This window comes from Salmo salar, chromosome ssa15 (assembly GCF_905237065.1).
Source record: "Salmo salar chromosome ssa15, Ssal_v3.1, whole genome shotgun sequence".
NCBI classification, from domain to species: domain Eukaryota; kingdom Metazoa; phylum Chordata; class Actinopteri; order Salmoniformes; family Salmonidae; genus Salmo; species Salmo salar.
In genome coordinates this window covers 85858911-85874014 of record NC_059456.1, presented here as the reverse complement: position 1 = coordinate 85874014, position 15104 = coordinate 85858911, and the positions used below count along the sequence as shown (strand labels likewise).

Genomic DNA, 15104 nt, shown 5'->3' with positions numbered 1-15104 from the left:
ATAGAGGAGTTGAGCTGAGCAGCAGGACAAGTAGAACTCAACAGAGATGAACTAAGAGGAGTGGTAAGCTATCACAGACTGACATCTCTCCTCAGGTGCCCAAGCCAGATGCATTCTGGGTAAATGAGTGGGGGAGGGGGGTTGCTCATTTATCCCGCCGTCTGGCCAGCTCACCTGGAGTGATGGGGGTGGTGTCAGAGAGGCAGGCTGCTATTTCACGGCCTGTTAAGCGCTAATGCCGCAACATGCCCCGTGCTCCAATTCTAGGGAACAGAGAGCATTACTGTCCAGTTCTCAAGGTTCTGTCCGTCTGGACTGGGGCTGAGAGGTTGAAGGGGAGGAGGGGAAGAGGGGAGGAGAGTAGGAGGAAAGAAGTATGGAGGGACCAAGTGCGAGAGATTGAGGGATTGAGGGGGGAGAGACGTCGTGAGACTGGGAGGGACCAGAGAGAGAAAGGGAGGGATTGAGAGAGAGAGGGAGAGAGAGAGAGAGAGAGAAAAGGGGGAGAGAGAGGAAGAGAGAGAGAGAAGAGGAAGAGTGAGAGAGAGATAGGTGGAAAGAGAGAGAGAAGGGAGCCATAGTTTACATGGCCTGCTGAGCCAGCACTCTGAAGCAGACAGGACAGCAGCACGCTCACACGCTGACATCCACTCCCGCTGCGCGCCGCTGCCTCTCACATGCCCCTGAAGGCCCCTCACTGCTGGGCCCATGCCTCCCCTCCTCTCCTCTCCCCTCTCCTCACTGGAGCCACTGAGCACAACTAGCCTGAACCACACACAACACTTGTCTTCTCTGTTCGCTAACTCAAGCCTGTGTAACAACCCCAGCTTCTAACAGGCCCTGTCTGGCTGGAGAGGAGAATGTTAAGAGCGAACAGAGGCTACCGCTGTATAGTAGAGTCCTAAACTCTCTGTCTGTCTGTCTGTCTGTCTGTCTGTCTGTCTGTCTGTCTGTCTGTCTGTCTGTCTGTCTGTCTGTCTGTCTGTCTGTCTGTCTGTCTGTCTGTCTGTCTGTCTGTCTGTCTGTCTGTCTGTCTGTCTGTCTGTCTGTCTGTCTGTTTGTGTGTGTGTGTGTGTGTTTGTGTGTACTAAGTGTTTGTGTGTACTAAGTGTGTGTGTGTACAATGTGTGTGTGTACTAAGTGTGTGTACAACATTACAGTAGTCGAGTTTTTCCCCGTCTTTCCGCTCTGCCTCTCTGAGCACTACTGTCATCCCAATAAGGTTCAATGGTCTGAAATAATGTAGCAGTCAACTTTTACAGCTAGCTGTTATTTGTGACTTACAAGGATTAATTTTACAGGAGTTAATCTTTGGGGACCTATAAGAAAAATACATCCGGTGTGAGTGGTGTATAAATAACTAATCTAACCAGAATGGCTGAGTTTGAGCCATTCCCTGCTGCACATTCTCCCCTGGATTCCTGCCCTATCTGTACCATACACTCTCAGAAAAATAGGTGCTATCTAGAACCTAAAATGGTTCTTTGGCTGTCCCCATAGGAGAACCCTTTAAGGAACCCTTTTTAGTTCCTTAGGAAACCCTGGTCACCCTTAGAAAAAAGGGTTCCAAAAGGGTTCTTCGGCTGTCCCTTTTTGGTTCCAGGTAGAAGAACCCTTTGAGTTCCATGTAGAACCCGTTCTACACAGCTGATTCAAATAATCAAAGCTTGATGATGAGTTGGTTATTTAAATGAACTGTATAGTGCTAGGTCAAATACCAATACCTGCACCCAGGGGGGCCAGGGCCAACTTTAGGAAACCCTGTACTGTACTATACTGTACTTGTACTGTCCTGTCCCAGTGCTGAAAGCTAAGGTCAGGCCATTTATTTGTGTTTACAGTGAACAGGGCTGTAGAGGACTGATGGATCACAGATCCTGTCCTGTTCTGTCCAGGGCTGTAGAGCATTTGATGGATCACCCATCCTCTCTGTCTGTCAGGGGACTGCACGGGGTCACACGTGTACACGGATGCACTGACTCATGCACACACATACGCTCGCACAAATGCGCACACACATGCGCACACACATGCGCACACACATGCGCACACACACACACACACACACACACACACACACACACACACACACACACACACACACACACACACACACACCATGACTCAGGTCAAACATGCCTGGGAGGTATCACACGTACATGGTGTCCTCTGTACATGTTGACATGTTGTTGAAGCTATGTTCCCTGTGGTTCTACAGCCTGAATACGTCTCTAGCTGATCTTCACTCCTGGAGATGCCTCCTCTGCCCACACCAATTAGCCTGAAGCAGTTTTCCATAGGAAATCCCAGGGAGAGCTGTCAGAGGAGTAGTGTCCTCTACTCAACCATCTCTCACACACACAGGAAGCATTATGAACAGTGTTACTCCAGAAAGAGGTGTGTTTTTGAGTCACATGCTTTATCTGCATATTGTGACCTCCATCTAAAGTGTAACCTCACTAATGACGTGTTCTCCAGCCCAGGCATATGCAAGGGGTTAAAATGAGTCTGAATCCACAGTGAGATTATTGCATATGTACCAAAACAGCAAATCAGACTAGATGTGTTTGACATATAAGTATTTGACTTTCAGATCACAAAGAACTAATTCCTGAACTGAGCGCCGCAGGCAGAATTCTATCTTACATGTAGGCTTAGCATTCTCACAAAGAGTGACATTAATACTTGTTTAAACAACTGTCAGACAATATGGGGAAAAAACGAATGTCCAGACCAAGTTATCATTGCACGCGCAGACACAGACAACATTGAGTTATTTCCCCTGAGTGACAGTCCTGTAGAGCAGAACAAACACAGAGCAGAGCCCTATGTGGACAGCTTCTACCCATCCACACTCCTGTGTCCCTGGCACCAATGCCTAAGTCTAAGCAGGCCAGAGAAACAAAACCACAAAACTACAAATTCAGCAGTATACAAAACAAAGTGAGTGGAGTCTGGCCCTAGGATCGTGGGAGCCGCTCCTTTTCATGTCTGTGACTGCTGATAAATCAACCAGCATGCCAGCTCTGCACCACTAACCCAGGCTGGGCCAGGGTGAACCGGATTGGGACTAGGCCTGCGTTGTGCCTGCTGGTTAGGGGGCGAGGTGGCATGGAGGGGAGTGAGGAGGGGGGCACGATGCAGGGTCGGGCTCAGCATGGTGTTTACTAGCTAGTGAGGGAGGAGAGAAGATTAATGTAGTCTCTGTGGAGCAAAGGCAACATCCAGCCCCTTAATAAGGTACAAACAATCGGTTCCACTCCGCTGCCTTCCCAGGGAACAACTATTGTTGTGCTGCATTGTTTCCCCGCTCTGCGTGGCTCTTGGGAGATAGCAAGGCTAGGACCCAACTTCAGCATGTACCTGGCTCTCTCTCTTACAGCCAGGGGAAGACAACGTAGTGTCAGCCTGGATTGTCTTGTCCAGGTCGGGCCAGGTCCCATCCATCCCTCCATCTCTTCTTCCCTCCCCCGTTCCTTACCTCCACTCCTTGGACTTTGAGCTTCATGTGATCCTCCCGCGTGGTCTTCCCATCTTTCCTCTTCTTCCAGCAGTAGCCATCCTTTCTGTACTTCACCTTCTTCCTGTTGTACAAGATCATTGAACCATTCTGTGGCCTGGATCACACAGAGAGAGAGAGAGAGGGAGAGAGAGAGAGAGAGAGAGAGAGAGAGAGAGAGAGAGAGAGAGAGAGAGAGAGAGAGAGAATTGTTTGTTAAAGTTTCTGCTGTGGGACTCATTTTAGAGATGTACAAAGAGTCTTGACATACAGTACATCTACTGCAAGACAGAAATGCACTAGTGACTTTAGATGACAAAACGTCTTTATTGGGTTTCTCTGCGTTCCTATGCACAGTTTGACAATGAACAAAACACATTTTCAGCATACATTTCTCCCAATGAACACTGTGCGTTGGCAGTGAAAGTGACACTTCTACCACAAAGTAAATTACATATAGAACTGGTGTATGTGTGTGTGCCTGCATGCATGCGTGTGTGTGTGTGTGTGTGTGTGTGTGTGTGTGTGTGTGTGTGTGTGTGTGTGTTGTGTGTGTGTGTGTGTGTGTGTGTGTGTGTGTATATAAAGGCTGAGGCAGCTTTCTTATATCTCATTTATCCAGTGAAATTAGTGTGTGTGTGTGTGTGTGTGTGTGTGTGTGTGTGTGTGTGTGTGTGTGTGTGTAAAATATAAAGGCTGAGGCAGCTTTCTTATCTCTCATTCATCCAGTGAAATGATTTGTGGTGTGTGTGGTCCCTTGGGGGAAGAAGAGATCTTCCCTCATATTCTATTCATAATTCATCCTCCCTCAAACAGAACACAGCCTGTTGCTTAATAAAGATACAGTATAATGATATTATGTAACTATTGATAATATGCTTTTCCAGTTTTATTTGTCAGACGGGGCATTTGGAGTACAATGTTAAACCATTAACAGATAGAAGTATACAGCTTGGCTGTACCTAACACTCTTTATCTAGAATTCTTATACATTCTGTACACACACGTTGCTAAGAAAGCAGAGCAGGGCTTTATTATGGACAGACTTCTCCCCATCTTGGCTACTGTTGAATCAATAGGTTTTGACCATGACAGTTTACAATCCAGGGTTACTCCAAGCAGTTTAGTCTCCTCAACTTGCTCAATTTCCACATTATTCATTACAGGATTTTGTTGAGGTTTAGGGTTTAGTGAAGGATTTGTCCCAAATACAATGCTTTTAGTTTTTGAAATATTTAGGACGAGCTTATTTCTTGCCACCCGTTCTGAAACTGACTGCAGCTCTTTGTTAAGTGTTGCAGTGATTTCACTTGCTGTGGTAGTTGACGTGTATAGTGTAGGGTGCCTGCTTCCACAATGAATGGGAAAGACTCCTTTTATTTGTCTCGTGCATGGTAAACAACAGGTGTAGACTAACAGTGAAATGCTTACTTACGGGGCCGTCCCAACCATGTAGAGAGAAACAAACTAGAGAACGAATAGAAAACTATTACATAATAAAACGGAATAATAAGAAAAGTAATAATACACAATGACTAATAACTTGGCTATATAGTGCATTTGGAAAGTATTCAGACACCTTGATATTTTACACATTTTGTTACGTTACAGCCTTATTCTAAAATGTATCAACAACAAAAAAATTCCCTCATCTATCTACACACAAAACCCCATAATGACAAAGCAACAAAAAGTTTTGACATTTTTGCAAATGTAAAAAAAATTAAAAACGGAAATATCACATTTACATAAGCATTCAGACCCTTTACAGCCTTGAGACTTCTTGGGTATGACGCTACAAGCTTGGCACACCTATATCTGGGGAGTTTCTCCCATTCTTCTCTAAAGATCCTCTCAAGCTCTGTCAGGTTGGATGGGGAGCGTTGCTGCACAGCTATTTTGAAGTCTCTCCAGAGATGTTTGATTGGGTTCAAGTCCTGGTTCTGGCTGGGCCACTTGTCCCGAAGCTTAGAAGAAGTGCTTAGGGTCGTTGTCCTGTTGGAAGGTGAACCTTCGCACCAGTTTGAGGTCCTGAGCGCTCTGGAGCAGGTTTTCATCAAGGATCTCTCTGTACTTTGCTCTGTTCATCATTCCCTTCATCCTGACTAGTCTCTCAGTCCCTGCTGCTGAAAAACATCCCCACAATTTGATGCTGCCACCACCATGCTTAGGGATGGTGCCACGTTTCCTCCAGACGTGACGCTTGGCATTCATTTCATCAGAGCAGAAAATCATGTTTCTCATGGTCAGAGTCTTTAGGTGGCTTTTGGCAAACTCCAAATGGGCAGTCATGTGCCTTTTACAAAGGAGTGGCTTCCGTCTGGCCACTCTACCATAAAGGCCTGATTGGTGGAGTGCTGCAGAGATGGTTGTCCTTCTGGAAGGTTCTCCTATCTCCACAGGGGAACTCTGGAGCGCTGTCAGAGTGACCATCGGGTTCTTGGTCACCTCCCTGACTAAGGCCCTTCTCCCCCGATTGCTCAGTTTGGCCAGGCGGCCAGCTCTAGGAAGAGTCTTGGTAGTTCCAAACTTCTTCCATTTAAGAATTATGGAGGCCACTGTGTTCTTGGGGACCTTCAATGCTGCAGGAAGTTTTTGGTACCCTTTCCCAGATCTGTGCCTCGACACAATCCTGTCAAGGGTCAAGGGTCTGAATATTTATGTAAATAAGGTCTTTCTGTTTTTTGTTTTTTTATACATTTGCGAAATTTTCTAAAAAGCTGTTTTTGCTTCGTAATTATGGTGTATTGTTTGTAGATTGGTGAGGATGTACATTTTAGAATAAGGTTGTAACATAACAGAATGTGGAAAAAAGACAAGGGGTCTGAATACTTTGCGAAGGCACTGTATACACGGGATATCAGTAGCGAGTCGATGATCAGGGGTACGAGTAATTGAGGTAGATGTGTACATATAACTAGGAAAAGTTACTAGGCAACAGGTTAGATAATAAACAGTAGCAGCAGAGTATGTGATGAGGCAAGAAAAGTTTGTGCAAAAAAGGGTCAATGCAAATAGTATGGGTCCATTTGGCTACCCAACTATTTAACTAACTGTCATCAGATTTGCCAAATGAAGGGCGAGGGAGAGCTTTGTATTAATTTCTGTGTGTGGAGTAAAGGTGATCTAGAGCTTTTTCGCCTCTAGCTGCACAGATGACATGCTGGTAGAAATGAGGTAAGACGGATTTTAGTTACCCTGCATTAAAATCACCAGCCACTAGGAGCGCCACCTCTGGATGAGCATTTTCTTGTTTGCTTATGGCCCTATACAGCTCATTGAGTGTGGTCTTAGTGCCAGCATCGGTTTGTGGTGGTAAATAGACAGCCAAGAAAAAGATTCCCTCTTGCTAAATAGTATGGTCTACAGCTTATCAAGAGGTATTCTAACTCGGGCGAGCAGAACCTAGAGACTTTATTAAAGCTGAAATATGTAACTTTTTGGGTGAAATGTTTGTTATAGAGCTGTCATTTTCATTGAAAGCAATTCTAAGAAGCGGAAGATCCGTTCTATTTGCGCTATTTCTACGCTATTTCTATTAAGATTTGTCTTTCCGTCTTTTACTTTCGGTTTTGTACACCAGCTTCAAACAGCAAAAAATACATGTTTGGTTATGGAAAAGATATATAACAGCGGTTAATATGGTACAATGATTGTCTACACTATACTTGCTTGTTGTGTCACATAAATTGAAATTAGGTGAATAATTAGAATTTTTGCAACCAGGGGATTTCTGCATAGTACATCTTTAATATTAGCGATCGCGCACCTGCTGTTATTAACAAAGAGACACACACCTCCCACTTGAGTTTACCCGAAGCTGCCGTTCTGTCCTGACAACACATAGAAAAAACAGCTGGAAGTATATTATCCTTGTTCAGCAATTGCTCCCAGAAACATAGGATATTACAGGTCCTGTTGATAGGTAGTCTCAAACGGAGCTCGTCCAGTTTTTTCTCCAGTGATTGTACGTTCGCCAGTAGAATGGAGGGTAGAGGCGGTTTATCTACTTGCTGACGTCTTGGTCTGTGTTGTGCCGCTGACTTGTTGAAGTAGAAATCTTCATTCAAATCTAGGTTAGTGATCGCTGTTCTGATGTCCAGAAGCTCTTTTCGGTCATAGGAAACATTATGTACAAAAAAGTTACGAATAGCGCCAAATTTATCAGGAGCGCGTAAAACGGCAGCTTTCCATTCCAACGCCATGTTTTCAAATTGCTGCTGAGGACAGGAGAGAAGGTAATTGTAGAGGAGGGCTAAGCCATCTGCCACACTCACACTCACTGCACACAAGCTCCAGCTAAAGCCTGTTTGGGATAGGGGGCAGTATTTTCACGGCCGGATGAAAAACGTACCCAAATTAAACTGGTTACTACTCTTGCCCAGAAACTAGAATATGCATATTATTAGTAGATTTGGATAGAGAACACGCTGAAGTTTCTAAAACTGTTTGAATGGTGTCTGTGAGTATAACAGAACTCATATGGCAGGAAAAAACCTGAGAAAAATTCAACCAGGAAGTGGAGGATCTGAGAATTGTAGTTCTTCTTTCTAATCCCTTTCGAAACTACAGTATCTGTGGGGTCACGTTGCACTTCCTAAGGCTTCCATTGGCTGTCAAAAGTCTTCAGAAAGTTGTTTCAGCATTCTCCTGTCACTGGGCAGAGTATAGTAGCTCAGTCACTGAGTGGACTGCCTGGGGATAAAGAGATTGGATATGCGCCATCCCGCGAGCGCACTGTTCCTTCTTTTTCTCCTTGAATGAATACGCTATCGTCCGGTTGGAATATTATCGCAATTTTACGTTAAAAATACCATAAAGATTGACTTTAAACAAAGTTTGACATGCTTCTAAGTACGGTAATGGAACATTTTGACTTTTTGTGTCTTGAATTGCGCTCGCGCGGTATGTCTTTGGATAGTGACCTGAACGCACGAACAAAACGGAGGTATTTGAACATAAATATGGATTATTTCGAACAAAAACAACATTTCTTGTGGAACTGGCAGTCCTGGGAGTGCATTCTGATGAAGATCAGCAAAGGTAAGAGAAAATGTATAATACTTGGCGGGTGTCTGTATAGCTTGCTGTGATGGCGAGCTATGTACTCAGAATATTGAAAAATGTGCTTTCTCCGTAAAGCTATTTTAAAATCTGACACAGCGGTTGCATAAAGGAGTACTGTATCTATAATTCTTAAAATAATAGTCGTATGTTTGAGAAATTGAAATTATTAGATTTTTGAGGTTTAGTATTTCGCGCCATGCTGATCCATTGGATGTTGACTAGGCGTTCCGCTAGCGGAACGTCTGTCCTCAACAGGTTTTAAGAGTGTGATTGCACAGTACAGTCGCTTCTCTCACCTCTATTCTTTTGAGAATTAAAAAAAAATAATAATAATAAACTCCCCACAAAGGAAAAAAGGCCTTCTGCTTTGTGATTCTACTTTGCAAATAAAACTAAAGAAAAACAAAAAACTGCTCACTTGTTTTGCATTGGGTGTTATTGTTTTATAGTTACACTTTTCCATGTTTTTATTTCTAACAGGGCATGCATCATCTTTTATAGCTGCACGCAGGGCCTGGCTCCTGTTCATCTTGCTATTGCTCATTAATCATCTCCCCTCTCAGGACGTATCTCAGGGGCCAATGGAGACGGGGTGGGGGAGGTAAAAGATGAGGGAGAGGGGGAGGAGGGGTCCCACCAGTCCTTCTTTGTGGCCCCTGACAGCACCCTCTAATGAGAGACAGCACTCAAACATGCCATCCTCAACCCTCTCTCGCGTTCTATTTTTCTCTTTCTCTCCATCTCTCCCCCTCCTCCTCTCACCGCCAGTCGGTTGGAGCTAGAGATGAGTGCCAGGGAATACCTTCTCCTCCTCCGTCTCTTCCTCTCCTCCCTCTCTCGCTTCATCAGTCTCCAGATCCCTCAACTATGCTCTTCCTACCCCTCCTCTCTCATTCTGTCATTGCATCGTTCATCCCCCCTTCACTATCTGTAACTGAACATATTCCCTTTATGACTTATACTGTACATTTACAAATGTGAGGTTTTGATGAGGTTTATTCCTGTGATAAAACTACTAAGATACATCTATGGTTCTCTTGCATACAGCATGTTCCCTATCCACACACAGGGACTATGGACATCATGATAGCCGATGACTCAAACACAATTCTATAAACAAGGAATCATTATTGTGCAGCTATAGGATAATGTATATGGTGATTTAAGCCTCTTGTGACAAATGTCATCTGAAGGTCCCCTGGCTGTCTAGAAGACTATTGCAGACATCAGCACCATGTCGAGGAATCAAGCAATATGATCTATTTTTAATGAATGCCCAGACACACTGGTCGAACTGCTTTTGTATCGTCATGTTGTTTTTTCCCCTGGAGATACATTCTCCGTTCGTCCTTCAAAAATACAGGAACCACGCGTCTTAGAATGTTACACAAAAAGATGGTCCAGGAATAGATAATGCAGAAAATAAAATGACTTAAGGCAATCTGATCTCCTCAAGATCATTGGAAATTGGGGTGAGGCTTTTGTGTCAGAGGCCCTGCACCTTATTTATCGGTTTGGTGTGCAAAGTTCTCCGCTCAGCTTTCTTAGGGAGGAAGAGTTAGGGAGATGCTGTTTTCAATTCAAGGCAGTCTGGTCTGTACTCTGTACACAGAGGAAAGACCTGCTGGAGCTTTAGACTCCTTTACTCTCTGAAGTACTGTAGCTATGTCTGAAGCACAGGCCTGAAAACACACACTTTGCTAATAAATATGTTCTCTCATTATCACTCTTCCATCCCCCCGTCCCCCCACACTCTCCCCCTCTTTCTCTCTCTCTCTCTGCTCATCTTCTTCATCTCTGTATACTTAGGCGTTTCAATTAATTCTACATATTTATACATGGAGGAAAAATGCTAACTGCTCTGTTATAAAAGCAGTGTGACAGGAGGCCCTCTGTCTCAGATGCCATAATGTGCCCGATTATTATGGAAATACACCACCAACCCCGACACACGCACAAACACACACCTCTCCCTCCCTGTGGCATGGCATGTACGGGCCGATAATAAGCTTTACCATGTGGATGGTGTTAGGCTGGCCCAGTCCTTAAGAAATCATTCATTTACAGAGGCATTCGCTCAATCAGGTTTGTTCATTTTGAAAAAGTGGGCGACAGGGAAGAGAGAGATATGAGGGAAGCAGGAAGGGACTGTGCTGATGAGCATCCACATTGAACCTGGAAGAGAGGGAAGGGGAGGAGAGGAAAGGGGGACAGGAAAGGAAAGGAGAGGGGCAGGGAAGAGGGGAGAAGAGAGGAGAGGGGAGAGGCTGACCCTGGGTGAGCGACAGACAGCAGCTCAGAGAGAGGGTCTGGTGCTCAGTTCCACAGCCCGAAGTCCACAGAAACCAAGTCCCCTGAGAGAGAGAAAAGAGAGAGAGAGAGAGAGAGAGAGAGAGAGAGAGAGAGGAGGGAACTAGTTGTGCTTCTGGCTGATCCATGTGATCAGCTCTGTTGAATCCTCCACAACACTTCTACTATATCTGCTGGAGAATGCATTCTTGTCAATAGTGTAGTGGAGAATGAAACATTTTGTCTTGGTGTAAACAGTGTTCTGACTGTAATAGGCAAGCTCCTGTTACCCCTCCTAACACTGGCCCTATTCCCCAGGACACCCTCCTAACACTGGCCCTATTCCCCAGGACACCCTCCTAACACTGGCCCTATTCCCCAGGACACCCTCCTAACACTGGCCCTATTCCCCAGGACACCCTCCTAACACTGGCCCTATTCCCCAGGACACCCTTCTAACACTGACCCTATTTCCCAGGACACCATCCTAACACTGGCCCTATTCCCCAGGACACCCTCCTAACACTGGCCCTATTCCCCAGGACACCCTCCTAACACTGGCCCTATTCCCCAGGACACCCTCCTAACACTGGCCCTATTCCACAGGACACCCTCCTAACACTGGCCCTATTCCCCAGGACACCCTCCTAACACTGACCCTATTCCCCAGGACACCCTCCTAACACTGGCCCTATTACCCAGGACACCATCCTAACATTGGCCCTATTACCCAGGACACCATCCTAACACTGGCCCTATTACCCAGGACACCCTCCTAACACTGGCCCTATTACCCAGGACACCATCCTAACACTGGCCCTATTCCCCAGGACACCCAGCCCTTTGATTATGAGAGGAGAAGAGGGGAGGGGACCCACTGGGCACACACTGGTTGAATCAATGTTGTTTCCACGTCATTTCAATGAAATTACAAAAATAATCACTTGGATTATAGTGATATTATGTCTGATCTCGCAAACAATGTAAAGTATGCATAGATAGGTGTAATCTAGAGCCAAGCCTGCTGATTTTTAATTTGAGGGTATCCTGCTATTTACACAATTGTTGAATTACGCAACCAAATGTAAATTGCTCTGGATAAGAGTGTCAGCTAAATTACTCAAATGTACAGTTGAAGTCGGGAGTTCACGTACACTTAGGTTGGAGTCATTAAAACTCATTTTTCAACCACTCCACAAATTTGTTGTTAACAAACTATCGTTTTGGCAAGTCGGTTAGGACATCTACTTTGTACATGACACAAATCATTTTTCCAACAATTGTTTACAGACAGATTATTTCACTTATAATTCACTATATTACAATTCCAGTGGGTCAGAAGTTTACATACACTAAGTTGACTGTGTCTTTAAACAGCTTGGAAAATTCCAGAAAATTATGTCATGGCTTTAGATGCTTCTGATAGGCTAATTGACATAATTTGAGTCAATTGGAGGTGTACCTGTGGATGTATTTCAAGGCCTACCTTCAAACTGAGTGCCTCTTTGCTTGTCATCATGGGAAAATCAAAATAAATCAGCCAAGACCTCAGAAAATTGTAGACCTCCACAAGTCTGGTTCATCCTTGGGAGTAATTTCCAAACGCCTGAAGGTACAATGTTCATCTGTACAAACAATAGTACGCAAGTATAAACACCATGGGACCACGCAGCCGTCATACCACTCAGGAAGGAGACGCGTTCTGTCTCCTAGAGATGAACGTACTTTGGTGCGAAAAGTGCAAATCAATCCCAGAACAACAGCAAAGGACCTTGTGAAGATGCTGGAGGAAACAGGTACAAAAGTATCTATATCCACAGTAAAACGAGTCCTATATCGACATGACCTGAAAGGCCGCTCAGCAAGGAAGAATCCACTGCTCCAAAATTGCCATAAAAAAAGCCAGACTATGGTTTGCAACTGCACATGGGGACAAAAATCATACTTTTTGGAGAAATGTCCTCTGGTCTGATGAAACAAAAATAGAACTGTTTGGCCATAATGACCATTTTTATGTTTGGAGGAAAAAGGGGGGGGGGCTTGCATGCCGAAGAACATCATCCCAACCGTGAAGCACGGGGGTGGCAGCATCATATTGTGGGGGAGCTTTGCCGAAGGAGGGACTGGTGCACTTCACAAAATAGATGGCATCATGAGGTAGGAAAATTATGTGGATATATTGACGCAACATCTCAAGACATCAGTCAGGAAGTTAAAGCTTGGTCACAAATGGGCCTTCCAAATGAACAATGACCGCTAGCATACTTCCAAAGTTGTGGCAAAATGGCAACAAAGGACAACAAAGTCAAGGTATTGGAATGGCCATCACAAAGCCCTGACCTCAATCCTATAGAAAATTTGTGGGCAGAACTGAAAACATGTGTGCGAGCAAGGCGGCCTACAAACCTGACTCAGTTACACCAGCTCTGTCAGGAGGACTGGGCCAAAATTCACCCAATTTATTGTAGGAAGCTTGTGGAAGGCTACCCGAAACGTTTGACCCAAGTTAAACAATTTAAAGGCAATGCTACCAAATACTAATTGAGTGTATGTAAACTTCTGACCCACTGGGAATGTGATGAAAGAAATAAAAGCTGAAATAAATCATTCTCTCTACTATTATTCTGACATTTCACATTCTTAAAATAAAGTGGTGATCCTACCTGACCTAAAACAGGGAATTTTTACTTGGATTAAATGTCAGGAATTGTGAAAAACGTTTAAATGTATTTGGCTAAGGTGTATGTAAACTTCCAACTTTAACTGTAGGTGTTCCTTTTGTCCAGGTGGGAAAGGGCAGAGTGGAGTGTGATTGAGATTGCGTCATCTGTGGATCTGTTGTGGCGGTATGTGAATTGGAGTGGGTCTAGGGTGTCCGGGAGGATGCTGTTGATGTGAGCCATGACCAGCCTTTCAAAGCACTTCATGGCTACTTACGTGAGTGCCTCGGGGCGGTAATCATTTAAGCAGGTTACCTTTGCTTCCTTGGGCACAGGGACTATGGTTGTCTGCTTGAAACATGTAGGTATTACAGACTCGGTCAGGGAGAGGTTGAAAATGTCAGTGAAGACACGTCCTGGTTGTCCGTCTGGCCCAGCGGCTTTGTGAATGTTGACCTGTTTAAAGGTTTTATTCACATCGGCTACCGAGAGCGTTATCACACAGTCATCCAGAACAGCTGGTGCTCTCGTGCATGCTTCAGTGTTGCTTGCCTCGAAGCGAGCATAAAAGGCATTTAGCTAGTCTGGTAGGCTTGCGTCTCTGGGCAGCTCGCGTCTGGGTTTCCCTTTATAGTCCGTAATAGTTGTCAAGCCCTGCCACATCCGACGAGCATCAGAGCCGTTGTAGTAGGATTCAATCATAATCCTGTATTGACTCTGTTCATCCTGCTCATTACACTGTGTGTCAATCATCCACCACACATGGTCGCAGTGTGTTCACACACACAAAAACTTGTGTCCCGGCAACGCACACGGAGCTGTCAAAACGGCACGGGCCGCTTCCAAATGTAATATAATTACACTTCAAAAGGCGTGCTCTATTAGATGCCACCTCATCTCTCCCCTGTCTGTCTGAACAGAGAGGTGTTAGGCTAGGCTGCCTCGTACGGTAACTTACTGCAGGGGCCTATCAGGGTGCATCACGTGCGATTGATGACTCTGTGATAAGTCGACCCCTCCAGCCCCTGGCAGAGTGGAGCACACATCAGGAAGTGGGGCATGTGCTGAAACTACTTTAAATGTAAATCTGCCACGCATAGATTGCCACGCAATCTCTCCCTCCGCCGCCAGCGGTCTCTCCCCTGTTCCCGTTCCCACACCTATGCACGGCAGAGCAGCGCCTCTCTGATTCCCGGTCAGGCCCGGGGTACGTACCTCTCAGAATGTCAATGAGGAAGAGCGAGGTTAGGTCATCATCACAACGCCTACACAAGCATGACACCTCTACACCGCTCAGCCTGGCGCTCGTAAGCAGCTAGGCAGCTCCGAGGCTAGGTTTCATTACCATTCTGTTCTCTATCTATGCATTGTGATGACATGAATATGTAATTACATTCCCATGGCAATTAATCAGGCAGAATGGTAATGGCAGTACAGGTCAAAATGGTTGAGGTGGTTTATGAGTGAAAGTTTGCCAAACGGTGTGTCATGTCCTTATTTTGTTGGCATTTCTAATAACACAATGTTTACCTGGTCTACTAGCCTGGAGGCAGAGTGCTTTCATAATGTGGTTGGGCCTGTGAGCGTTG

General features: G+C 45.1%; 1 protein-coding gene across 6 annotated transcripts in view; it reads right to left on the bottom strand.

The window, feature by feature from the left end:
• Positions 1-15104, bottom strand: part of LOC106572392 (calmodulin-binding transcription activator 1) — a 600679-nt gene that overhangs the window by 266495 nt on the left and 319080 nt on the right. For all 6 annotated transcript variants that reach the window (XM_045696195.1, XM_014146507.2, XM_014146505.2 and 3 more), the window contains one exon: positions 3482-3617. In XM_045696195.1, the coding sequence (XP_045552151.1) occupies positions 3482-3617 (136 nt within the window). The remainder of the gene's footprint in view (positions 1-3481; positions 3618-15104) is intronic.